The sequence below is a fragment of the Anneissia japonica genome, unplaced genomic scaffold (genome assembly GCF_011630105.1).
Source record: "Anneissia japonica isolate Jap-2015-1 unplaced genomic scaffold, ASM1163010v1 scaffold3293_len478364_cov160, whole genome shotgun sequence".
NCBI lineage: Eukaryota > Metazoa > Echinodermata > Crinoidea > Comatulida > Comatulidae > Anneissia > Anneissia japonica.
The window spans coordinates 273,327-298,760 of record NW_022743266.1 but is presented as its reverse complement, the minus strand read 5'-3'; the positions used below and the strand labels follow the sequence as shown (position 1 = coordinate 298,760).

Here is a 25,434-nt window from a genome sequence, read left to right as displayed (position 1 = left end):
TTTTCATGTTATTTATTTATTTCAAAGGAAACATAATAAATAAATGCTGATTTGCTTCTTTGTATTTGAATTGTAGCAAATAACTCAAGTCCTTTTGAAAGTACGTATGTTTAAAGCATTACATTAGAAGTTAGTACAAATGTTAAATTATAACTTAATGTCTCTGCTTGCATTGTGCAACAACGTCCACATTAATTTAAAATCTCTATCGCGCAAGTCCATTCTTGTTCTTATGATGATGACGAAGCAGCTCTATCGCGTAAGTCCATGCTTGTTCTTACAATGATGACGACGCACCTGGGATATGGAACTCAGGAACATCGAAGACCAGGCTTCTTTTCGTAGGATTGATCTCCCTTTGAGCTGTAATAATTTAGTTAAAGGAATAGTTGTAGTTGAGATGAGTTCAAATCCTACCAGAAACACCATTTTTCCAAACATTTAAAAACATCAAATGACATTTTATAATGCATCAAGTTGTGAGTCACTCATTGTTGAAAGAGTTCTAAGATATTTAAAAAATGAACAAAAACCAGTATTAACAGAATTATGACACTGCATAAAGAGAATCAATTACAATAGTTCAAAAATAAAGTACTTTAGACTGAAATACACAACAAATGGTGATATTAATGTTGTTGGCGATATGAATAAAGTCTGCATGATGTAGACCTGATTTTTTTATCAAGTTTACACCATGCAGACTTGATTCTTCTCATCAATGACATTAGTATCACCATTGATTTTAATGTTGTTGATGATAAGAATCAAGCCTTCATGCTGTGGATACCTTGTTATGGTATATTGGGATGGATTGTTCTACTATTGTTTAAGGGGAGTCCCTCTTGAAAAAAGCATTTGCACATTCTCGATTTATTTCATTATGTAATCCCTCTTGAAAAAAGTATTTGCATATTCTCGATATACTTCAGTATGTAATCCATAATAGACTAAATACACAATTTCACTGGATTTTATATTCTCCATTTTTTTTTTATTAATTTGAAATATCTGTTGGTGGGGGGGGGGGGGGAGAGCTGGGCCCGCAACAGCTTGAATCCGCCACTGTGAATACATATTACATATGCAAGTAAAGGATATTTGTGTAGTAATTTGAAGTTGCCTGTGCCAATCGTCATCGGTATTCCCATTATGATACATTCACTAACGCCTACAAAATACAAACGAAATGAACAACATATTAAAAAAAGTAGCTATTGAAGAAACAAAGAAAATAGCCATTATCACCATTGCTGACAAGAAACAAAGAATCAATTAAGCATATCCAAAATGACAAGTAAAACTAAAAATATGATTACAGTATTAAACTAGACTCGAAATATTAGATAAAAAGTACTGTAGTCTTCTTAGTCAAGGAAAGATTTGTCTCACCACAAATGACATCCTTTTGTCCATGATATGCAGCATCAAATAGATGATCAGCAGTTTTCTCAAACTATAAGAAGGAAGAGGGATCATAATAATTACTCAAGAAATTATGAAAATCTACTGCACTATACACTATGAAGAATGGAGAGTGGAGTTGAATAGCTTGGTGGTTAAGATGCTTGCCTTCCAATCCCAGGGTCCTGGGTTCAATTCCTGCCAGTTGCAGGATTTTTTCTCACGACCAAAACAACTCCACTCCCTAAATCTCATATGGAGATTTAGTTTGCGTAAAGCATCGTGTGTGTATGTTTGTCTTGTGTAAGGGATTGTCACCTACAAGTAGGATAGTGATATATTCGCTGTTGACAATCCTTGGCACATGTATTGTGTGCCTAAATAAATAAATAAAAAAATAATAAAAATAACTATGAAATAATATAACACAGGAGGTGAAAATCCCTGTAACACCGCTATCTGAAAACGATTAGCACCCACTGTACTTGTGTATATACATTGTACCCTTCTATACATAATAATCAGTTATTTACCACTATGCGACCTAGCATTGATCATCTCCTATTCCCTAGGGTGAATTACTACCGGTGCAACTAACGTAGAACCTGACTGATTTCCTTCCAAATCAACGAGATCAGATACCCCTTTACACACACGAGTGGAAAGGGCAAAGACTGACACAAGCTCAGCACCTTTCCTACTAAAAGTATCACTGATTAATCTACAGTAAAACCTTCTAAAATTCTCACTGTTAAAACTGATTGTAAGATCACTGATCAGACTGAGCAATTTTGGCAGAAATCATCCTGTTTTGAATCCCATGAATATGTACATTTAACTGTGCCGTAGACCAGGGCATCTGTCCACACACAAGCATAAAAGTGTCCACCTGGTATGTTTAAAGTGCAGGGTACAAATTACTCTTTACAACATTTTGGAATACTAGCCAATGGAAACAGCAAGTCATTCAGTGTAATAACATTAATATGAAAAAATTGTTATTATACACTACAAAGCGGAAAAAATGTAGTGTGGGTGGGTGGGGGTAGCCAGCCCATACTTTTGGAAAGTAAAAAAAAAAAGAAGAAAATAAGAAAGAAAAACACCTCAGGTTATTTTCGGGCGTCTAGAAAACAAAAATTTCACACAGGCGTGCCACAGATCCCCTTGGGTAGTGTTGTCTCTTATCGGCCCACTTTCACCCCCTCCCTTTACGGAAATCTCTGGATCCACCCCTGCATAGGTTGTATAAAATAAATGATATTTATTTTATTACTTACTGAAGCCAACATGAGTACACTTTCTTTCATCTTTGCCAACCCAAACCTGGTGATGCCAAGCACTTCACCCTGTAATTCAAAATTATTTGAAATATTAACTCTACACAAATATATATTTGGGTTTGTTAAAACAAATTTCATCTGGTTTCATTTAGCAAATAGGGTAAATATTTTTCTTTCATTTTCAAAATGCACTGAACAACATGTATGTAGCATTGAAAAGAAAGCATTCTTTACTTTGGTTTACAAAATTTATTCAAAATTATAAACCATTTTGAGGTCAGCAGATTGTTTACATATTTTATACCTGTATGTTAGTGGCGATGCTTTGCTGATGGCAAGTATGAAAAAAAACAACTGCCCATTCATGAGAATACTCCTTTAACATAATGGAACAGTCACCCACGATGTACAGTGCTTTATTGCAGACTGCCAGGGGCAGACTGTTCAATTATATATTAAGGGATATTCTCAGTTATTATCATATTCATAAATAATAATATAAAAGTTGAAAAATAGATATCAAAGGCAGTTTTTGCATTTTGTAAAACTCCTCAGATACACTACTTACTCTGTAGGTCATCAGATCAGCTAACAACATGACATGTCGACAGTCTATACTCATTCCATGGCTGACCATTGTGTACTGAACCTCATCCATAATACACCTTCTATTAAGTTATGCAGAATATAGAAAAAACATTTAAAAAAAGTAGCACTGTACTGTAATTCCTATGTACAAAAAATGGCATTAGATATTTAAAACTTCAGATCCCTATTCAATTTATTAATGAAACTCTAGGGCACTTTTTTATTACAACCTCAACTAACACCACAATATATTGCTACCTGGGCCACTGGTTAATTTGGCACTGCATCACTTATCAATCAGGAACAATGGGTAGTCAGACATTGTTAATTTGAGTGTAAACAACACTTTCCATATTATTATTATTATAAAGTGCCACACTTTGCTTTTGAATTGTGTCTAAAGCAAGCAGAGATTACCAATAGGGAGCTAACAATTGCACAACATAAAGGGATGAACGTAATGACGTCACTAAAACATCACCTGCACATGCGAGAATGTTAAGTTCTTGTCGTCGCATGGATTCTATGATGTAATTTGACCAGATCTATGTTGTGCAGAGAACGTAGGATGGCCATGTATGAGTAAATCCATTCTAGCGTTGTGCAAACCGAAAACTCCCTACTGCCTGTTACAGGGTGCCATGTATTACCATGAAATTTTCAAGGGTGTGATGAAACGGCACAATGACGACAGCGATGACAACAACAATAACAATAACAATGTAATTATTAATAATGATAATAATAATATGCATTCTACCTTGCAGCTTCAATCCCTAATGTTTTCTCTACCTCGTAAGTATTGTTGGAAAAACATTTGGTTCCATAAACGCCTTTGGTTCCTATCACGGCTCGGAGGTTATCGCCCTCAACGAGAAGTTTGTATTCTTGTTTACGACCAGCCTTTTCATCAATGTGAATTACTGCTCTTGATACTTCTGGAATACCCTAAAAACAAATAAAATAAAATCATAATAAGTTCATGGTTAATAGAAAATAATGAAAAAAAAATGCATTTTATTTGCCCCATGTTGTTTTCGGTTATTGATAATATTATATATGGCAAAGACAAGCCAAACAAGTCACTTGTCGCAAAATTCGATTTTGAGGTATTAATAAAAGAGTAAAATGAGAGCTATAAAATGGTAAAAAAATAATTCAAATCCGACAATTCCTTATGAAGTTATAAGCATTTAAACATACAACTGTTTATAACCAATATAGAGAAATCAGCCTTCAAAGTTTATAGTCCGGGAGCCAGGGGCCATATATTTGCATAAAATGACCACATGTTTAGTTGGTATTTTTGGAAAGGTCATCCTGTGGGGGTTTAGGAACTGCCTGTCTGACGAGACATTTCTGCTGGAATAAGGGTTCAGAGGTCAATAATGGTCATTTCTAGTCAATTTTACTATGAAATAATAATCAGGAAATATAAAACATGTATAATATACCAAATACAATTATGTTGCACATCATATGAAAGCTTATGTAATTGTCTATCCAGTGATACCAAACTTGTTTTTGTATCATCTTCTTTTAAGTACGTTTTTGGGGTAAAATCACACAATTTTGTCATTTTTTGTCAAAATTTGATATTTTTTGTTTTCCTTTTATTTTGGAAAAAATATACTAAATGAACAGATAATTCAACCATTCTTTTTCAGAATTCGACCAATTATATGATTGTGACATTGAAACAAAAATGGAAGACTGAAACCAAATACTTGCTGAGTATACTTAATATTAAGTTCACTTGAAAATAACAAAAATATCAAAATATTAGCAAAACCAAGCTATACTGAGAGCAGCTTAGCTCAGTTGGCAGGTGGTAGCCACGGTGTGCATGCTAAACTGTGGAAATCCCTTGGTTCCCTGTCCAATATCATCTGTAGGGCTGAAATACAAATTATGATAGCACATATACGGCATTTAATGTTAATGAACGCAGTGCACTGCAGAGATTCCTCGGCTAATTTACAAGAATGAGTCTTTCGAAAATTCTGCCCCCCCTTGGGGTATGGGGCTTGATCCCTTTAAGCGTCATCCTTAAATAGAGACCGCAAATGCTTGGGAATCTCATGCAGTTTCACTTATGCATGAGACTTGGTAGGTCTGACACACCAAAAACACTTCCTCCTCCTCCTCTTTATTTCCTTTCAATGATTCTCACCTGTATAACCACCTTAGGGAGTGTCTGTTTGAGTGACTGTAGTGTATAATACATTGAACTCTTGGCTGATTCCTGAGGTTCCACTGTTATCAGACGTTCATTCAAGATTTCAATATGCTGCAAGTTGGTTTAAAAATACATAAAAAGAAATTTATTAACAATGTCCAAATTCATATTTATTATTACTGTTTCAAACAAATTACATTTGTCTTGATTATACCTATATGAAAAATAAAGTAAAGAGTTGCGAATTCTACTTCACAACAATAATAGAAATATTCCAGCCCAGACTATCAAATTTTATTAGACAAAAACATGTGACATGCCTAAATATGGTCATGACATCACATCATGACCATATATAGGCACATCATGACTATATATGGGCACACAACAGTTTTTTTTTTATTTAAAGAAAATTTGATAGTCTGGACAGAGCTTCATATATTACTGACCTCAAATTTGACCTTAATTCTGGCACCACAGATTTTGGCTCTAATTTTCTCAGGTGATACTTCAAGCTTAATGGAAAATCCAAAAGAAACATCTCATATATAGACATGCAATAAACAACTAAGATAATAAGGTAAAGCATGAGGTAAAAAAAAATAGTACAGTGTGTATATCCTATTTCTAGTTTCATGGTACAAGGCAGTATGTGTGAAGCAGGCTTACTGTGTAAAGGGGGTACCAGGTACAGCATTCTATATATATATATTTATTGTTAAGGCAAATTTTACAGATTTTAAGTATTATTTCAATTGTTCATTTTATTATTATTTTATGTGTAATCGGAATAGTGCATTAGGAGACCTACATGATAGTGATTTGGTTCACTTTTAGGAATCCTGTCTCGGCCTGTTTCAGATTGTTTATGCTTTTATTTTGTTGTATTGTAACCGGTTGTTGTTTTTTTATGTATTTTATTGAGACAAAATAAATGAAAATAAATGAAAATGAAATGAATGCAGAGTGTATCAGTATTATAACATAAAATGTATGTAATATATAAAACAGATACGATTATTTACACAATACAATATAAAGTTTATACCATGCAGTAGTTCATATATTTTTTATTTTATTTTATTTTATTTATTTGTTCTTTATACTGGGTTTCCTCTTCAGTAACAAATTACTGTTCTCCCAGAGAGCCCAGTACACATACAACAGTCCACGACACACAAGACAAACATACACACATGATGTTTTACACAAACTAAATCTCAATATGAGGTTTAGGGGGTGGAGTTGTTTTGGTCGTCAGAAAAAGTCCTGCAACTGACAGGAATTGAACCCATGACCCTGGGATTGGAAGGCAGCATCTTAACCAAGCTAAACTCCACTCGAAATGAATCCAAACTCCACTGAATATATAATTCAGTATTTACCTTGAGAAGCTTGATCCTCTCTAAGTCCAGCTTGATGAGTATAAAACATCTATCTGGAAGAACCACTTCTTCTAAGTACTCAGTTACCTAAAGAATGTAAAAAAAATTAAAAGTGATGAAAATAGATTTAGAATAAACAAAAGTTAAAACATCTTTCTCATTATCTCACAGCCATTTTCTTTATAACACTGTGGTATAAAAACTGAAAATTCTTGTTGGAAATCAAATTGCATGCCTGTGCGTTTGTGACCATATTTGTAAAACAAGAAACATTATATTTTCTCAGTACATCTTATCAATAAGCTGACAAATTACCTCTCCTAACTTAGTCTTTTCAATCCGACCTTTGACTCTACGTGCAAACTCAGGATCTGTTTTGTCTTCCAGGTGGGCCGTTATGATAGGTGTGCTGATGTTTTTGGATGCGTTTATAATCTCCTTGATGCGTGGAACACCTAGAGTAATATGTATGAACTTGTTAAAGATAAATAATCACAATACAATGAATGTTTTAAATGAAATACTTAGACATCAAGTGCTCACAGAGCTGGGCTGCAGTTCCTTAGAATCTTTGGCAGTAGAGTACAATATCACAGTCAAAAAATAGGGAGGGGCAACACATGTCTTCACTTATTTTTACTACCCCCTAAAAATTAATTACATAGATCAGGGCAGATCCAGTATTTTTCTAATGGCGGTCAAAGTGTCCCCCGTGACACCTATTGGAACTGTGCCTGTAAATACCATTTACAATACGAACCTTAATCTGACCCCAAGAAGAATTCTTAGTCTTGCAATATCTGAACCAATACCAATATATATTATATATGCATATTATTCCTATCAACTAACAAATGCATAAGCCACACAAATCAACAGTGATGTTAGTAGTCAAACCTAGACACACCAAATATTACCATTGTTTCTTTACCAACCATCAACTGACTGATATACAGTACAGCGCCCTGGATGGAAGGTTTTATTAATTTTAAGGGGTGTTATAGTAAATCAACAGTGGCAAAAGTTGTATTATCCAACATAGGTATTGACAAAATAGACAACAGCATTCATACACCCAATAGCCAAATTATTCTTGCACAGAATAAAAGGATATTCATAGATGCTACACCAGCAAAATGGAAAGTCTTGAGCGTCATCTGAGTTCCTGGTTCTCCAATACTCTGAGCTGCCACTGCTCCCACGGCTGTTCCAGGTTCCATCTTGGCTCTTAGGTGCTTCACCCGACACATATCAAAGAACTCTTTCAGCTGTGTTGTGGTCACTCTTTCAAGCTGATACAAAACTTTACAAAAGAAATCATACAATCAATCCAAATATTATTAATGCTCTCATTTAACCATAAAAAGTAGATTTGGTAATTATATATTTCACTGTTAACCCAGGACTGAATTAACTGGATAATTAGAACAGAGTGCAAATATGCGGTCACAAATGACAACAACTATAAGTTTGTATTGTAAAATATGTATTTACATGTATCTTTTAAAAATCCTCAGAGAAGGTGAAACCCAAGCACTTTCAGATATTGCTTCCATTAAGCCTCTTGAAAAAGACACCTTTTAGATGATAAAAGACAAGGATATACACATAATGCTGTACATAAGTATTGCTATAAGGATAGCAAGTTAAAAAATCCTAATGCCTTGACAGTATAGAAACCAAGTGACGAAAAGACTGGAAAGCAAACATCTTACCCACCAAACTGTAGTCCATTGCTTACAGTGATTTTGTCAAGACAAAATGAACAGTACAACAGGAACAGAGAAACAACTTTTTATATTTTGCAATGAAAAAATCATAGCAAACTAATGAAAATGAGACCTCACAAGTTGAGTGGTTATGAGAGTAAATGAAGCACTCAATATGACAAAAAGTTTGATAATATTAATTTCAAGTACACTGGCACTGATGATTATCTCTCAAACTAATGTCAGAAAACATGCAGCGCAGGCTTATAGAGCCGATGGCCATTATCAAGTTTCAATAGATTCTGATGACCATCTATCAGATAAACTAATGTCAGAAGACATGCAGCCCAGGCCTACAAATCTGATGCCTATATCAAGTTTCAATGGATGCTGAGCTGGGCTTAGGATATCAGGATTCTGACAGGTTAATATATAGAGGCTTATATAGCTCTTCACAGCCAATTCTACCCAAGTTATCAGTTTCGGTGACAAATAAAATGCTGATACACTTCTGTACTGGTGACAGCACCAGTCATCAATCATCTGATCAGAATCTCCTACTCAGGTATGGTGACGGCATCATAAATGGTGATGTCACCGAAACTGATACTTATCAGATCTATTAGAATCGGGTGCTCTTTACACATCCCAGCAATTATTAATGAAATATCTAATGACACTTACTGTTTTTTTCTGTCTGTTCTTCACTCAATCCATAAAGTTCCCTACAACCCTTTAGTTTCTTACACATCTCATCTACAAATAGTCTACAAGAAATACAAAATTTCATACTAAAATGCTAGATTGTTTGTATTGAGTATAGCACCATAAATGTTATCATTACAAATGATTTAAGATTCAAAAATATTTTTATAAATACCGCGCATAATAATTTAATTGCATATAATTTACTAATTGATATGAAAAGTCAATAAGAAATTAAAAATTTCATGTTAAGGTGATACCTTGGTTCTAATAATTATAGCACCATAAGTGAGTATAGATTATCATTCAAGGTTCTGGACTCCAAATTATAACTTCGTAAAATGAAACACTGTTAGCAATATATTGACTAACTATAGTATTTATTCCCACAAGCTTTTGCCAGCAGTCTATGCTGGCATGATGCCAGCATAGACTGCCGGATAAAGCTTGTAAAAATAAATACTATAGTTAGTCAATAAAGTGCTAGCAGTTTACATAGTTATACCTGAACAATACGGCTCCACTTACTATTAAATTATAACTTCATTGTCCAATTAAGTCATTATACATATTACCACAGTTTTAAACACCACACACAATACTCAGAATTATGAAATCTGCTAGGAATATTATTGTTTCTGATGTTGATAATATTGAGGACGTATACGCAAAAAATGTACTTAAGAAACATGACCCTATAATTAAAAACATGTCCCATCCTATGTTCATACAATGCACGTTCCATAGATCCGGTCGTATACAGTACTGTATGTCCAAGAAAGTGCAATACAAACAGATTGGCATGATTGTTTATTTTCACAACTCAATTCACATGTACAATGCTGAATTTAATAGAAAGACTAACAAACTCTTGTAAATAACTGTATTATGTATATATTCTGTTTTGTTCTGTCCTTCAATTATTTATTTTCGTCTAACTTCTATACTAATTTTGCATCTGGAAGACACATTTTACTTTATTCATTTACAAAGTGACATTAAAAGAATCTTGTATCTTGTATCCTGTATACACTGAGCTGATAAATTTCATTTCATATATGTCTCTTATACACATCTAGATGTGTATAAGAGACAGCGGCATACTCTTTGCTTTCCAGAATTTCTGTGGATGTCTCTTTTATTAGTGGAGAGGTCAAAGTCTTCTCAGCTTTACACGGATACTTGGCCTGGAATTAATACATAAAAATTGATTTTGGCCGGAAACCTGAGAGTAGCGATGTACTGACATTGACTAAGAATTGAAATTCCAGTTGCCTTATACAAACGACTTAGACCAAGAGTGCATCATCTTAAAATTGGTGGGCAACCTCAGAATTTCAAGGTAATATGAGGTGTAGCATCCCAAACCAGCATTCTGTCGCTGATTGTTAAACTGAGGAATGTGGCAGTATTGCATACATTAGTATGGAGAATCTCTAATACTTTTATTCATAACTTTGGCAATAGAAAGTCGATTCCAGCAAAGGACCCATCATTTTAAAGCTTATAATGTGGAAACTAAAAATAAATTAAAAAGTATACTTTATTATGGTCAGTATTGCTGGATTTGGGATGGCGAGTCTCATTATAATGGTAAGCATTGGCTATTATTTAATAAACTATTTTTTCTTTATTTCTATATTTATCTACCTGATGAATCTCGTTATCATCATCACCATGTCATCATTATGTCATCATCATCATTATAACATCATTTCTGAGCAATCAAATTCAAGAACATTCCTATTTAATTTAAAGTGCCAACTTGGCGTTAGAAATGTTTGAATTAGTGTCAGTGTAGTATTTTAAAATATTTACTCCAGAAACATAATAATGGATACTTCAAATTCATAAATATTCATGATCAACTCTGACCTTGATGTGTGACAGGACTCTTTCTAGATCAACAGGTTTGTCTTTGCCTTCCATAACGGCAGGATCAAGGTTATCGCCTCCATATATGAACTGGATGATGTCACCCATCGAGTTACGTACAGTCAAGTCATAGTGAGCGCAGAGGTCTTCAAGAGACTGCAATCAGAACAAAAGAAAGCACGGTTAAAAACCTAACAAAAAATAACTGTTAAAAAACAAACCAAAACAGATTTTATTTTATGTTTTTTCTTTAGGCACATGGCCAAGGAATATCAATTGGCAACTTAATCACTGTCCTATCGCATAGTTGGCAATCCCTTCACATGACAAACATAAACACAAGATGCTTTACACAGACCAAGTCTCATATGAGGCTTAGGGAGTGGAGTAGATTTGGTTGTGAGAAAAAATCCTGTTACTATGACAGGAATTGATCCGAGGACCCTAGAATAGGAAAGCAAGCATTTTCAAACTATTCAACTCCAGTTCATTGGGTTTTTAAAATCTTGAATTAAATGCTATTGTCAGATATTGTTAACCAGATTGAAGAGCAACAAATATAGATTATGATTGTTCACATTATCTAACCTTGACTAGTCGTCGCTGCATGTAGCCTGTCTCTGCAGTTTTAACAGCTGTGTCAACCAATCCTGAGAAAAGCACCAACAATTATTTGTTAATTATTCAACAATCATCACAAATATAATCTAAATCATGTTTTAAGTAGAAATTAATAATATTGTCACAACTACATCAGAGTGGTTTCTTTTTTAGTATTATAGTAGGAAAAAAAACCCAATAATATTAGGCTCAAACTTGGAGAAGATGGCTTACCTTCTCTGCCTGCCATAGTGTGGAAGAAAAACTCAGTGGGAGTCAGCCCTGAATAGAAGCTATTCTTCACAAATCCTTTGGCTGCTGGAATCTTGGCTAAAAAGTAAAGTTTAAAAGTTGTTTGAAGATATCATAAAAACAATCATATTAAACATAGTTTTATTATTTGCTATTTGTTCTTGAGTATTTATATAGTGCCTTCCCTTTTAATAAATGCTTTTTATCTTAGGTCAGGGTACACATGCTTTAAGTGCTACTGCTACATTAATAACAGGCCACCATAACAGGCAACAATTTATACTCCGGGGTGGGGAAAGCAATGCAGATTAAGTGCCTTGATCAAGGGCACAAGCGAAGTGCACGGCAAAAGATTGAAACCGAAACTTTAAATTTGTGATATCAAACCGTTCTGCTGTGCTAAAACATACCACTCCCACAAACATATACATGTTTTATTTTAGTTAAAAGTTAAAATGTGCTTACAATGTCTTCGAAAGTGAGGTAGTGCACGATCCTCAAAGCCATTTGGAATGCGTTTACCACTGATAGCTTGCTGGCCAACACACGCTATCATCTGAGAAATGTTGATGAATGATCCTAGGATGATACAATAAATATTTAAAAACAGGTAATAAAAACAATAGTAATTCTGCTTTATATATAACATATTCTTGATTTTTTTAAATATCCTTTAATTAGGTCTAATCGCTACTTGCCATGCTTGTTGTTTTTATTTGAGTCAATTATTCAAATTTCACTTTAATTGACATATTAATCATTAATATTCAAAAAACTACAATTTTCACAGTTTTATTACTTGAACCTTAACTTCTTGTTACAAAATATTTTAAGAGTTCAACAAGTTATGATTAAAATTATTACAGCTTCTAAATATACAGTACAGTGCTGTCACATTCTAATGATATATAATCAGAAGAACAATTATGACAATACACTGTCTCTGAGATGGCATGTCCCATATTTGACAAAGGCAGTCACATTTTATTTAGGAAACCACACAAGTCGTACCTTTTGATCCACAAAGTGCCATGTTGAGGGGGCTGTTGCTCTTGTGTAGTTCCTTCAAACATGCTTTACCTGCATGGTCACGAATCACAGACAATTCCTTCAAGATGATGGCCTAACAGAAAATACAATTAGGAAACATTTTTTTAAACCATGACCTTTTTTGCTTCAAATTTATTAACTTTATTTTGTCAATTGCAGAATTTATTAAACCTTCAAGGAAGTGATGTTATATTATTTGTGATAAAAATTGTTCAAATTGTAAAATTTGAGCCCAAGAAAAGGGGAACAGAAAGGTAAGCTTCTTATTTATTTTTATTTCATTTGCATCCAACATCAAGTAACTTGCCAATTACAGGATAAACAATGTTATATACACTAACTCTCTCTATGAGAATAAAGGAGTTTTAGAAATGAGATTTGAACCCAGCACCCTGGGCTTAGAAGTCAAGCACCTTAACCACTATGCTATACAACTCCACTCCAAAGTGGTACTGTATTCAACAAGCTACAACTTTTTAAATATTTGTTTTGAATATTAAATATTTGTTTTTGAAAATCATCAAGGGTAGCCTAATATTGTTAGTTACCTCAAGGGTTTGTTCAGGTGTGCAGCCTGGTTGGCTCTGCAGCTTACCAGCCTCAAGCTCACGAATGTATTCATCGCATTTAGAATATCTGAAATAAGAAGTCGAAACTTGCAATGTTTTTAAATACTGACACGTTTGGGTAAACAAGGTATACACAATGAACACACTAAGTGAGTTAAACGAGTGTTAATAGTATTAGCTTATGAATATTCAAGTTAATACAATCTAAGTCGCACAGACACATATAGTTCTAAACCTACCCATCATCCAGCAGGTTTTTCTTAGCTCTGAGAAGGCCTTCGCCAGGAGTGACATCACCAATGCCGATAGAGAAACCACGATTAGCTGGAACAAACAACACAATGCATTAACTAAGAAGAATTATGTGGGTTACGTACAGGGGTCCCAAGTCCCCCGCTCAACAGTCTACCAAACCCTTGCGAGGAGGTCAAAATCTCCCGGTAACTAACTACTGCACCTGTGCTTTCTGTTCACTCTTGTATGTATTTGTTGTCACCATTTTTTGAATGCCATACTTCCCTACTTTTGACCACAAAATGGAATGAACTACAATATAAAACAATACAGGTCTCCCTCTAATTAAAGACCACTTTTGGGACCGCCAGGGGTTTATGTGGTCTTAAACAGCTTTGGTGTCTAATTAGAATATTAAAGATAAAGACATTTGTTAATTTGAGACCTCAGAAAAGAGGCCCTTAATTGGAGGTGGTCTTTAATTGGAGAGAGACCTGTTTTACAATACAATAGACAACAAAATTTAAAGCTTACATAAGAATGCTGGGCAGAGCCTTGCAAGGCGACTCATCGCATCTGCGGCTGCCTGCTCACCATAATCACGCAGTAGGATGTAAAATACATTATTCTTCGAGCCCGAGCCTAGAGTTAGTTTATCCATAGCACCACACAGAAGTTCACTGTTGTAAATAACCACAACTGAAAAGAAAAATGTATTGTTAGAAACATTTAAGCCTGGTTCTCACTAGAGCCCTTGTATCCGGATCGTGAGCTAAGCGCTAGCGCTAACCGTTAGCACCTGTGTGAGAATGCCCGATCAGTTACCACTAACCATTAGCAGTATCCAGATACGGTTAGCAAGCGCTATCGGTAGCAAGTGAGCGCGTTTCTATCATCAACCAATCACATGTACGCGTATACAATTTCCAGTTTCTTATTGGCCAGTGATTCAATCATCATATTCTTGGTATCTGGATTGGGATTTTATTGTATTTGATCAAACAAATGGTGCATTTTTCCAACATATAGATTTGTATTTTTATGTTCATGGTTTCAGTACATCAACAACAAATTTAATGTTGTCTTGATAATAACAATAAACTTTATCTTATTATATTTTATATTTCTGATCAAACAAATGGTGTCTTTCCATGTAATATTTTCCTTCCTTCATACAAAATTTCAATGATAAAAAAAACTGTTGCATGCCCATATTTAGTCATGATGTGCCTATATATGGTCATGGTGTGATGTCATCATGACCATATTTGTCAAATAGAATTTGATAGTCTTGACAGGCCTTTAGGTTTTAGGATGAGATATTTTTAGGATGGCACGCCAGAGGACAGAATATTAATTGTACATTGACTTACACGAATCGTTGTGACACATATCTCCTTTGTTGCTGTAGTTCTTGCCCTTGGCACGCAGGTTCACTTTCAGCGAGCACTTCCTGCTTGGACGGAGGATTAAGCTGAAGATCTGCTTGCCTGTCCACAACCTGACAGGCTGAGAAAAAAATTTTCAAAAATATAATTATTTTTGAGTTCCAAAAACACAGGCATATATTACTTTATACAGTATTCATAAAACAGAGCATGAAAGTATAATTATATAAGTATTATTATTATTATTATTTATTCAATGTAAATTGCAAAAATTTAATAACTTATTATTTTGAAGTTAACCTCCACCTCAACCCCAACCCTCTAGGTACTGAGTGTGTGTTCGTTTGGTGTGTATGTCATTGACCAGGCTGTAATGTAAAGTGCATAGCATAAAGGGCTAGGCATTATTGGCTATATACAACCAACTCTTACTCTGATTCAAATGGTCTTTACCTTGATGATAGCAGGGGGAGGCAGTTCAATTCTTAGATCTTTATCCGCTTGAGACAAAATAGACGCTGCTAGTTGACAAGCTTTCGTACGGTCGAAAAACGTGTCCTTCTGAGTGAGAAGGTAAGCACCTGAAATAAACATAACTTTGAACGTTAAATTAATGAGTGGTGCTAAAGTTTGTTGCAAAATACAGTAGTCTGATTTTGGTTTTATAAATTCTCATGAATATTTTTATTTTGGTTTATACTTTATAGTACAGTAATCTTGTTGTGGCACATGAAAATAAATAAAAATCTCTAATGTGTGCGGCCAACAAACTATCTCCGGCTAGAAAACACATTGTTTTTTACGGCCTGATACCAATTTTCAGTAAGAGTAATATTAAAACTGAGAATAAAGTGGTAGAAATGCAGTGCATGTATGTTTTCGCAAAACACATTTGCCCTCTGACCCATTTTTATGGTCACCCCAGTTTCATAGAATATTAAAAATGATTCAAAAGTGTATAAATAGATGTTTGCACTTACCTGTAATGAAGTCCTGTATTGCAGCAATCAGAGGCTCTCCATTCCTTGGTGTTACTAGGTTGCTTTTCACCTGTTCACCAAAAAAAAAAAAAAAAAGTTAAAGTTTTACAAAGGTTTCACACCTTATGACTTTACAAGCTAACAAACTTTAAAATGCTTACTACACTTATTCACAAAAACAACTAACTATATTGCTTTCAGGGACGGATACAGGATTTGATAGAGGGGAATTCAAAATGTTTCCAAAAAACCCCAAAGAAGAACGCACTTTCGTATAAAAAATTATTACGATGACCAAAAACAGTGTTTTTAATTTTATTTAGTTTAAGGCTAGTTGGTCTAAGCCTAGTTTTATCCGATCTGCTAACCTATGCCTAGTTAGGTTAGCATGCATTCTCTAAGCCAGGACCAAGTAGTGTTTTGTTACGTTTCTTTACAGAGTGGAGTTCGTCCGAACCTCCTGAACCCCGCTGGAATCGCCAACGGCTTTAAATTTAATCAAATCATAAAAGTATCTATACCTTAATCACTAAGAGATTCTTTACAGTTTCAGTAATACAACCTAAGTGTTGTTATCCCATCTACAGTAAGTAGGTATCCTTTAATTAATTCACTAAAGTATCCTTAGTAATTTTTACTATTTATTGATATCTGATGCACTTACACAAATTAAATAAAAATTAAATAAAAATTAAAACCAGAATGAATGAGCATCCACCTATAAATCACTGTGGATGCTTTGGAAAACAGACCTTTCACCCCCTATTTACCACGATATTCTTAACTCAATTTTTATGAATCATCCTTACCCCCATAAGTGTCAAGGCTTCAGCTTTTGCTTCTTCAGTTTGAGGCAAATGTAGGTTCATTTCATCGCCATCAAAATCAGCGTTGTACGGAGTACACACACACTCGTTGAAGCGGAAGGTCCTGTGCGGCATTACACGTGCCTGTGAACCCAAATGTGACTTGCAATAAATGATTTAATATAAATGTAGTTTTATGATATAAAATTATCTTTGTAGATCGCATAATTTTTGTATGAATAACTAAAAAACAACAATAGTTCCCATAGAGATTCAAAACTAGGGCCCTCCAGTAACCATTCGGATGTTCTACCAATGGTCCATTCTAGACTGTCAATCAAACTTTAAAAATGGCCAGTCATAACGCAGTCAGGAAAACACATTTGTCCCACACACAGCAGTTGTAATGTGGGACCTAATAGCGACAATATCCAATCAGTGGGGACTTAGCCAAAATGTACTTGAATCCTGACCTTTGGATTGGAAGGTAGGCCATGTTCAACGACCAATCTACAGCTGGACATTACAGCAAGTCGAATGACTACTAGACAACTTACATAATGGGCCATGATACTCAATTTGTGCAAGGACGGCTGACGGTTGAACAAGACAATATCTCCATTCATTAGATGCCGTTCCACAATATCACCATACTGGCAATAAAAGAGAGGTTGAACATAAAACAGAATATTCTTATGAGGAAAAAATCATTAAAAAACATAAAAAATCTTATCCATTAGGTTAAACATAACATCCATGTTTATATAAATGGACAAAAAAACAAAAAAAAAACACAACATAGAGATTATGTGAATATAAATAGCAAAAATAAGAATATCATTTTAATCACATGATATGTGGGGGGAAAAAATGGAGTATTTAAAATATGAATATTTATCATGAGGACATCCTACCTTCAATTCTTGAGCAATTTTCTGTTTGTTGCCATATTTAAGAAACCTTAAGATGAAAAGAAAATATATCTACCAGGATTTTTTATGCCAATAAAAGAATATTGAATTCTTTATATCCTTATTTATACTTTTGTTACTGGCACTTACTCCTCTGTTTTGGAACTTTTTCATAGTCCTCACTTCCCAATCCAAATAAAATTCATCTCTTTATGTTCACTATTTAAGAATCAACTTCATACAAAATTCCACCATCACTTCAATTTCTACCTCAAATTCATCCCTTTTTATCTTCACTTTTTCATCAGTCCTTCACCTAATTTTCAATTCCTCTTCTGCATCAGGTATTTCTTTATTCAATCTTCGATTTCGTATTTGCATTAAATTTATAGCTTAATACATTTTCACTCCGTTTGCTGCATCCCAATCATCCATTACTGTAGTTATCCTTTTTTTCATCTGCTCTTTTCTGTTCGTCTCACTTACTTTTTCACGTTTGTAAATCTTTGTTGGATAAAGTTTGCTCCTGGATGTACATCAACTCCATTTGTCACAAGTTTCTGCATCAGCTTCTTATTGTAATTTGTTACCTAAAAAAATAAATAATTCCTTTAATTTGATACAGGCATAAATGTGAGGTGTTACAACAATCTGAGTCACGACGTATGCCCAGTCAATTTGATATATTCAATAAAATATGTATTAAAGGGATGTTTTAATGAAAATGGGTTTAGAGAATTTCTGATAAAATTTAGTACTAATATTTCACGATAGCAAACATTCTGAGTTGATCATCATATTATCAGTATTATTACTATCAATTCTATTCAATATCATTTTACTACAGAACTATAAGGGTCAAAATTTTTCTCTAACATCACATTTTGAATGGTTTTTACCAACCTTTTCTGGATAGGTTAGAATCTTTGCCACATGAACAGGTACAGCTACCTATATTAGAAATAAAACACAAAAGACACAGAAATAAATATAATAATAATAAAAAAACCAAAAATCTTTTCTCCAAAGTCTCAAAATAAGTTGTAAGAAGGGTACAATTAAGTCCTTAGTTGGTGTATTTATACACTTCCTTAAAAATTATTGTTGTGGTGAGAAAGCATATTAACTTTGTAATGAAGTTTTATAATACCTCATCAATGCGTAGATTAGGATCTGGTGAGATAACAGTTCGGCTGGAAAAATCTACCCTCTTGCCCGATAGATTTCCACGGAAACGCCCTTGCTTGCCCTTTAACCTCTGACAAAATCCTCTTGTGGGTTTCTTGGGCTAAAAGATATAGTGTTTTTCTAAATTAAAATTTGTTATGTAAATTGTGTGTTAATACACTATGCTACAGTAGCAATGTTTATAGGGACAAGAATAACAAATAAAACTTTCTCCTTACCTGCATGTTCAGTGGAATTCCTGTCGTCTCACTGCTGATGTAGAGGGCGCACTGCAGTTGCAGGAAATCCCAATCTTCCTATATAAACATACAAAAGATATGGTACATGGTTGAAGTAAAAGTGATGTAAATATAAATAAAATTTTGGAGTTGAGTGGCCAAGTTGCAACTAATTACAGCCTTAACATCAGCGCTGGTTTGAGCCAGTCCTCCTCCAGAATTCTTCTTGCATTTGGACTTAAAATTGAGGTCCAGTGTACGTATCTGGCTCATGAGTGCTTTAAAGAACCCATTGCATCTTTCGGAAGAGGAGAGGGTTACCCTGATGCCATGCTTAATTTCAGCCACTGCTTTTATGGAATGATGCGAACATGTAGCTACTATAAGCGCCCTTTTACGGTAGCTAGGTAACCATGGACCATGCCCAATGCAATTCAGCACAATAACGCTGCGAGTTATGAGTTATTCTCCTACCTTTAGCTTTACAATCATATCTGAAGAAAACCAAAAACAAATTTAAAGGACAAACAATTATAAGTTTCAAAAACCTTTATATTATTATTATTATTAATATTTTCAAAATATTATCAAAATTAAATAAGACATAAAATTAGATTAAATAAGACAAAAAAATGTAATAAGACAAGATGAACTTACCATAATCATTGCCATCTTGGCTCCAGCTTGCCTATGTTTTTTGATCACATCATTCAGAAATATAATCTCAGTTAATTTTACAGTTATGTCATCTTCATTTCTAGAATCAATAAAATCAATTAAAAAAATAATGTTTACACTCAAAACTCTGATACATATTTGAAGTTAAAAGCTTTAGTTTGTACAGCAATCTTTCATATGCAGTATCTTTGTTTCATCCAAATGAATAAACAGTAATATCAGTATGTGTATGCTGTATACATAGCACCGATACCCTTTTCATATTTAAGTAATGAGAAAAAAATCTATGTGGGATATGAACCCAGAATTTTAGCCAATTATTATGTCTGGAGCACTGTACAGGTCGTCCGCTGATTAAAGACCACTTTTAAGACTGAGTTTTTAATAGTCTTCAGCAGGTTTGGTCTTTAATTAGAGAAATTATCTTTTATAAAAATTTAAAAATACTACATTCATTGGGGGCAGCAATAAGATGGCCTTTAATTGGAGGGGTCTTTTAATGAGAAGGAGAACTCTATTGAAAAAAGCCATTTTTACAGTACAGATTTAGGTGCCTATTCATAAAATTTGCTCGCCTCAGCCCAACCATTGGGTGGAGAAGCTTTCTTGTGGACCTTGAGTCCCTCTCATTAAGGAATCTCCAGCACTGACACTGGGATCGAAAATACTATTTCTATAGGAAAGGTATACAAAGAAAAACCTGACATAGCAGCTCATATACATTAACATAGTGTATTAAATCAAAAATTACTTACGTTCCAGATTTTAGATCTGTTATTACTGATGGTCGAATACAGAGAGGGGGTACCAGCAGTCTTGTGAGTATTAAATCCTGAGGTCGAGAATTCTCGCTGTTCATAACCAGAAGTGGCATATCCTGAAACAAGTATTACAATTCAAGTAAAAATAGATGATAGGAGCATGAGTAGGAGGAGCAGAAACAAAGAAACAAGAATACTCTTATCAGACAAAGTGCTATCGGCCATTGGGCATCTGTCAACACACTGTACTTGGCAAGCATGTCAAATGATATGAACCTCACATTGCGTTACATACAAACATGCACTTTCCAACATTAGACAAGAATTTTACTTCCAAAGCACAGGGTATATCTGGGCAAGCGCAGTATTAAAAAAAGCAGTGCATTATCTTCATTCTTGATTATATGTTTATAAACATATAATCAAGAAGATAGTGTAAAAATTGTAAGTCTTGTAAGTATTATAATAATGAAGAAGAGTGTGGCTTGGTGTTAGGGTGCTTCCCTTCCAATACTAAGGACCTGGGTACAAATCCTGCAGAAATGAACATAAACAACTCCAATCCCAAGCAAGTCACATAATGAGACTTCATTTACTAGCATATCATGAGTCTTCAAACCATTGACGTTTACGCTGTTGAAAGTAGAATTAAAATAAATTAAATGAAATATACGATACCTCGTCTGTGATGCGCTTGAACAGGTTTAATACAGTCAATGGGTTCAAACTTTCCTGAAAGGTAAATGGTACACCATATAATAAAAAGTGAATTAAAATTGATAGATTAAATATGGTTAAAATAATAATGAAAATTATGACTATTAAGAAAATGATGATGTTGTAATTGATGAATGATGGCATTAACGATGATGGTGGTGGGGGTATGATGATTATGATTGTTTACATACCGTCGATGAAGCTCAAAATAGCAAATTACGATAAAAAAACCGGGGGAATATTATACGCACGACATACAAATTTTAAACTATTAAATTATGTTTTATGTGCGGATCATCCATAACACACAAATTTTTTACTGCAATGAAGCTACTAAATGTTATAATGTGAATGAACGCAATTTTAAATACAGTGAAGTATGATATGAACATTTAAAAACTCATAACATGGTATTATTAAGATTAGCCTTGCATTTGGCTCTGTTTTTCGCCAGGTATGCAGTATCAGGACCAAAAAAAGCAAAAAAAATTGGGAATTCCGACCATGAACAGAAAGTTGTCTTAAGCCAGACACTCACTGCATCGCACGAGGGTTGCACGACGAATCCACATTTGCTTCCGGCGAGCGGTAGACGACGCAACGCCGTCTGCTAATTGTCAGTAGCATTAAAAAGACGATCTGATGGGTCCGCGAATTCGCGTGCGTTCTTCGTCGCGTTGCCGTCGCACACAGTGAGTAATTGGCTTTATATGCCCGACATAAAAAAATCTACCAAAAATATCTTTTTAAAAATAAACTTTTATGCGCGAGTATATACGGTAACATTAAGGAGGTGATGGTAATGAGGATTTATAATGATAATAGTAATAATGATGTTGATGGTGAAAGTATATACTGCATATGATGATAAATGTATTGACAATTATGAAAATAACCCTGATAATAATAATAATGGTAATGATGATCATTCTGTATCCCTACACAACATCATTATAATCTATAATCATAATAATTTGACACAAATGAAATTTTTGTGATAAAGTGATTTTAAGAAAGATAATAGTGTGTCTACCTGAGCTTTATTGAGTAGGCCATCAATCTCTTTGTTGTTTTCTGATGCAATGCTAAATTCTGCATGGAACTGCTCTACAGCAGGGTCGAGCTTCTTCTTAGTAATTTTAAACTTTTCATGAACGATTTTCAGCATTGCACACTTTTTAACAGGACCTGTAATTTACAATGTATAATTTATTTGATTAACAAAAAATAATTATTGTATTATGACAATTTAATCACAAATAGCTGATGAAAGCATTTTTATGCTATTAACTATAACAGATTTGTGGCAATCGGCGACAAACTTTAGACAAAATTTAGTCCACTAGCTATTGGCTAGTGGACTAGTAGCTTTTACAATTGGCAGTAAACACATAACTTCCACTCTGTTAAAAAATCTTTTGCCTATAAGTATTCACCATAGGATAAGAAAAATGTAAAAGGTGGATTTTTACAGGAAAGTTAGTTATGTCACATGAGAAATTAGCAAAAAAATCACGGTACTAAAGCATTGTCTCCATAAAACTTCAATACCCTATTGCTAAGTAATAAAGAAGTTGCAGTTAAACACTGTAGTGACAGGGTAGTGTTGACATTATTATATGTACAGATGCTATCTCTTTATTGACAACTTGCCATATGCATGATATCAATCGGACTAGCTACAGATGTACTACCACCATCATAGGGGAAAATTATAAAAATTACAATTTAGCATTGCTTATGCAATGATTTTTTTAGGAGATGAGAGGATCTAGGAGGAAGCAATAAATTTCACAAGGAGCAGCAGTGTAACAGGGGCAAATCCAAAATTTTCCAAGCGGGAACAAAAGTCTCAGAATAGGAAAGTGAGTAGCACATAATTGCACTGAAAATGTTAAAATTTAGTGGCAAAACAGGGGGCACGTATGTGTCTCCCATGCAACTACTTGATCTGCCCCTGTGTAAATAAGTTTACTGACCTCAGCCCCAAAAATGGTGGGGCTGAAATAGTACAGACCCTCCATCTGCGAAAGACCCTCTGGGGCACATCTGTTTCAAATTCCTGGATCAACCACTCATATATTATCATTTATTTCGTCATTAAAGAATACAATGACAAACATGATTAGAAACAAGCACATCTTAAATCCCACAATGGAATTAGCGACTGGATCCCAAAAAAGGGCCCCTTGTCTCTGGAAGCCACAGGGCCCCCACCACGGACATTACGCCACTGTCAAGGAGTACTGTCAATCTAAAATTCTTTCGCAGTGGCTAATTATAGTTAATCGTAAAAGTGTAATTATTAAATATTAAGAGACCTTAATATCAAAATTTAAAAAAACTTAGCATACCATTCGGCATTTCACAGTGCGGGCAGATCCGTGTTTTGCGACTTTTTTCATTGATTTTCTTCTTGAGACCACGCTTTTGAAGGTACGTTAATCCAGGGCGCTGAAGAGTTTCCAAGAAATTTTTTCTGTCATGTGGTTGCAACAGAACTCGACTACAATTCTATGGTGATGAACATAAAAACAATTATGCTTTGCTATCAGTTGATTCAGGTGTAATGGGGAGGGACAACTTGATTTCCAGCTCCCCAACAAGTGATCATTTGTAAAAGCCTTTATGAAGAAAGCCTACCTAAAATGGCCTAGATTGGCATGAGACCAGCTAACTTTGGTTTTGAATATAGGAAGATTGAAACGTATTAATAGAGTATACAATGTACGCAGTGTTCCTTTGAAAATTTATATTAAGTATATGTAAGTAGTATTAATAAATTAGGTGAAAATTTCCCACACGAATAAAATCTTTTGACTTTTTTCTTCGAACAAGGTATCCATAAAATAAATATAAATGTAAATATGTATTTAGTAATAATATAAATTAAATTAAGCGAAAATATAGAAGAAGCATAGGAAGAAAGAATAGCAGATTCTGTCAAAACAATTCATGATGTAGACACCATTCAAAAAAAAAAACAGAAAATTTACAGGCTTGAAGAAAAAAAAAACAAGGTATAACAATATATATTAAAAGGTTTAAATTTTTGCATAATGCAATGGAAATGCCGCTCCGAGATGTTGACCAATCAAATCTCTCTATTTAGTTTTTGAGATTTCGCTTGACCATACCCAGCTGTCAATCTCATGCTGTTGTCGTCACCATCATCATCATCATCATTTATTGTCATCACGAACTTCATAATTTTTATATTGATTATTATTATTCATTATCAGTGTCATCAAATTCATTGTCATCGTCATTACCATCAACATTTCTACAATAATACTTCACCAAATTCATAGGTACCTTGCAAATGACCTGAAGAATCGTTATTATAGAGCGGAAGAATCCGATATGGAAGACGGGCAGTTCTAGGTCTATATAACCATAGTGACCAATGCAATCCGAAAGAGGCTTCATACAAGTCAAACACTCATTACTTTTCTCACTGGTTCCCTAGAACGAAAAAAATAAAAAATAAAAATATGTTTATCAACACCAAAAATCAAATCAAATCTATTATGGATCATGAACAAGAAATCCTTAAACATAAAATTAGAAGTAAAAAGACTGTCAAGCAGTGAACCTACAGACATCACTGGCATATCCCTTCTTCAAGACAAAAACATAAACACAAAATGCTCTACATACATACATAAAGTAAGTCTCACTGAGGCTTTAGGGAGTGGAGTTGTTTTGGTCGTGAGAAAAATTCCTATTACCGTGACAGGAGTTGAACCCAGGATCCTGATATTGAAAAGGGAAACATCTTCAAATCAAATTAAATCTAATATACTATAAAATAGAGTAATTGAAACAAATATTATGTGGCAAAGACAAGCCAAACCATCCACTTGTCGCAAATCCTGTTTCAGAGATAATGGCCAAAACATGATGGAATGTCAAAATTTCGGAAATCTATTTTATTGCACTAAACTAACCCTG

General features: G+C 34.2%; 1 protein-coding gene across 1 annotated transcript in view; it reads right to left on the bottom strand.

Annotated features, from left to right (window-relative positions):
- LOC117119421 (DNA-directed RNA polymerase III subunit RPC1-like) overlaps positions 1–25,434 on the bottom strand; it is a 27,539-nt gene continuing 2,105 nt past the window's right edge. The window contains exons 3-39 of the mRNA XM_033264242.1: positions 24,796–24,945; positions 23,835–23,994; positions 22,514–22,668; positions 21,442–21,495; positions 20,758–20,879; positions 19,982–20,081; positions 19,325–19,402; positions 19,069–19,206; positions 18,822–18,869; positions 18,405–18,508; positions 17,922–17,967; positions 17,565–17,660; positions 17,011–17,151; positions 16,202–16,271; positions 15,675–15,802; positions 15,207–15,342; positions 14,368–14,532; positions 13,839–13,923; positions 13,579–13,666; positions 12,992–13,103; positions 12,446–12,559; positions 11,963–12,058; positions 11,717–11,778; positions 11,129–11,284; positions 10,351–10,440; positions 9,233–9,347; positions 7,954–8,142; positions 7,155–7,306; positions 6,840–6,926; positions 5,904–5,969; positions 5,449–5,565; positions 4,036–4,223; positions 3,256–3,355; positions 2,685–2,753; positions 1,393–1,456; positions 1,102–1,171; positions 1–365 (exon numbers count right to left, since the gene is read on the bottom strand). Coding sequence (XP_033120133.1) covers positions 278–365; positions 1,102–1,171; positions 1,393–1,456; positions 2,685–2,753; positions 3,256–3,355; positions 4,036–4,223; positions 5,449–5,565; positions 5,904–5,969; positions 6,840–6,926; positions 7,155–7,306; positions 7,954–8,142; positions 9,233–9,347; positions 10,351–10,440; positions 11,129–11,284; positions 11,717–11,778; positions 11,963–12,058; positions 12,446–12,559; positions 12,992–13,103; positions 13,579–13,666; positions 13,839–13,923; positions 14,368–14,532; positions 15,207–15,342; positions 15,675–15,802; positions 16,202–16,271; positions 17,011–17,151; positions 17,565–17,660; positions 17,922–17,967; positions 18,405–18,508; positions 18,822–18,869; positions 19,069–19,206; positions 19,325–19,402; positions 19,982–20,081; positions 20,758–20,879; positions 21,442–21,495; positions 22,514–22,668; positions 23,835–23,994; positions 24,796–24,945 — 3,999 coding nt within the window. The 3' untranslated portion in view covers positions 1–277. The remainder of the gene's footprint in view (positions 366–1,101; positions 1,172–1,392; positions 1,457–2,684; positions 2,754–3,255; positions 3,356–4,035; positions 4,224–5,448; positions 5,566–5,903; positions 5,970–6,839; positions 6,927–7,154; positions 7,307–7,953; positions 8,143–9,232; positions 9,348–10,350; positions 10,441–11,128; positions 11,285–11,716; positions 11,779–11,962; positions 12,059–12,445; positions 12,560–12,991; positions 13,104–13,578; positions 13,667–13,838; positions 13,924–14,367; positions 14,533–15,206; positions 15,343–15,674; positions 15,803–16,201; positions 16,272–17,010; positions 17,152–17,564; positions 17,661–17,921; positions 17,968–18,404; positions 18,509–18,821; positions 18,870–19,068; positions 19,207–19,324; positions 19,403–19,981; positions 20,082–20,757; positions 20,880–21,441; positions 21,496–22,513; positions 22,669–23,834; positions 23,995–24,795; positions 24,946–25,434) is intronic.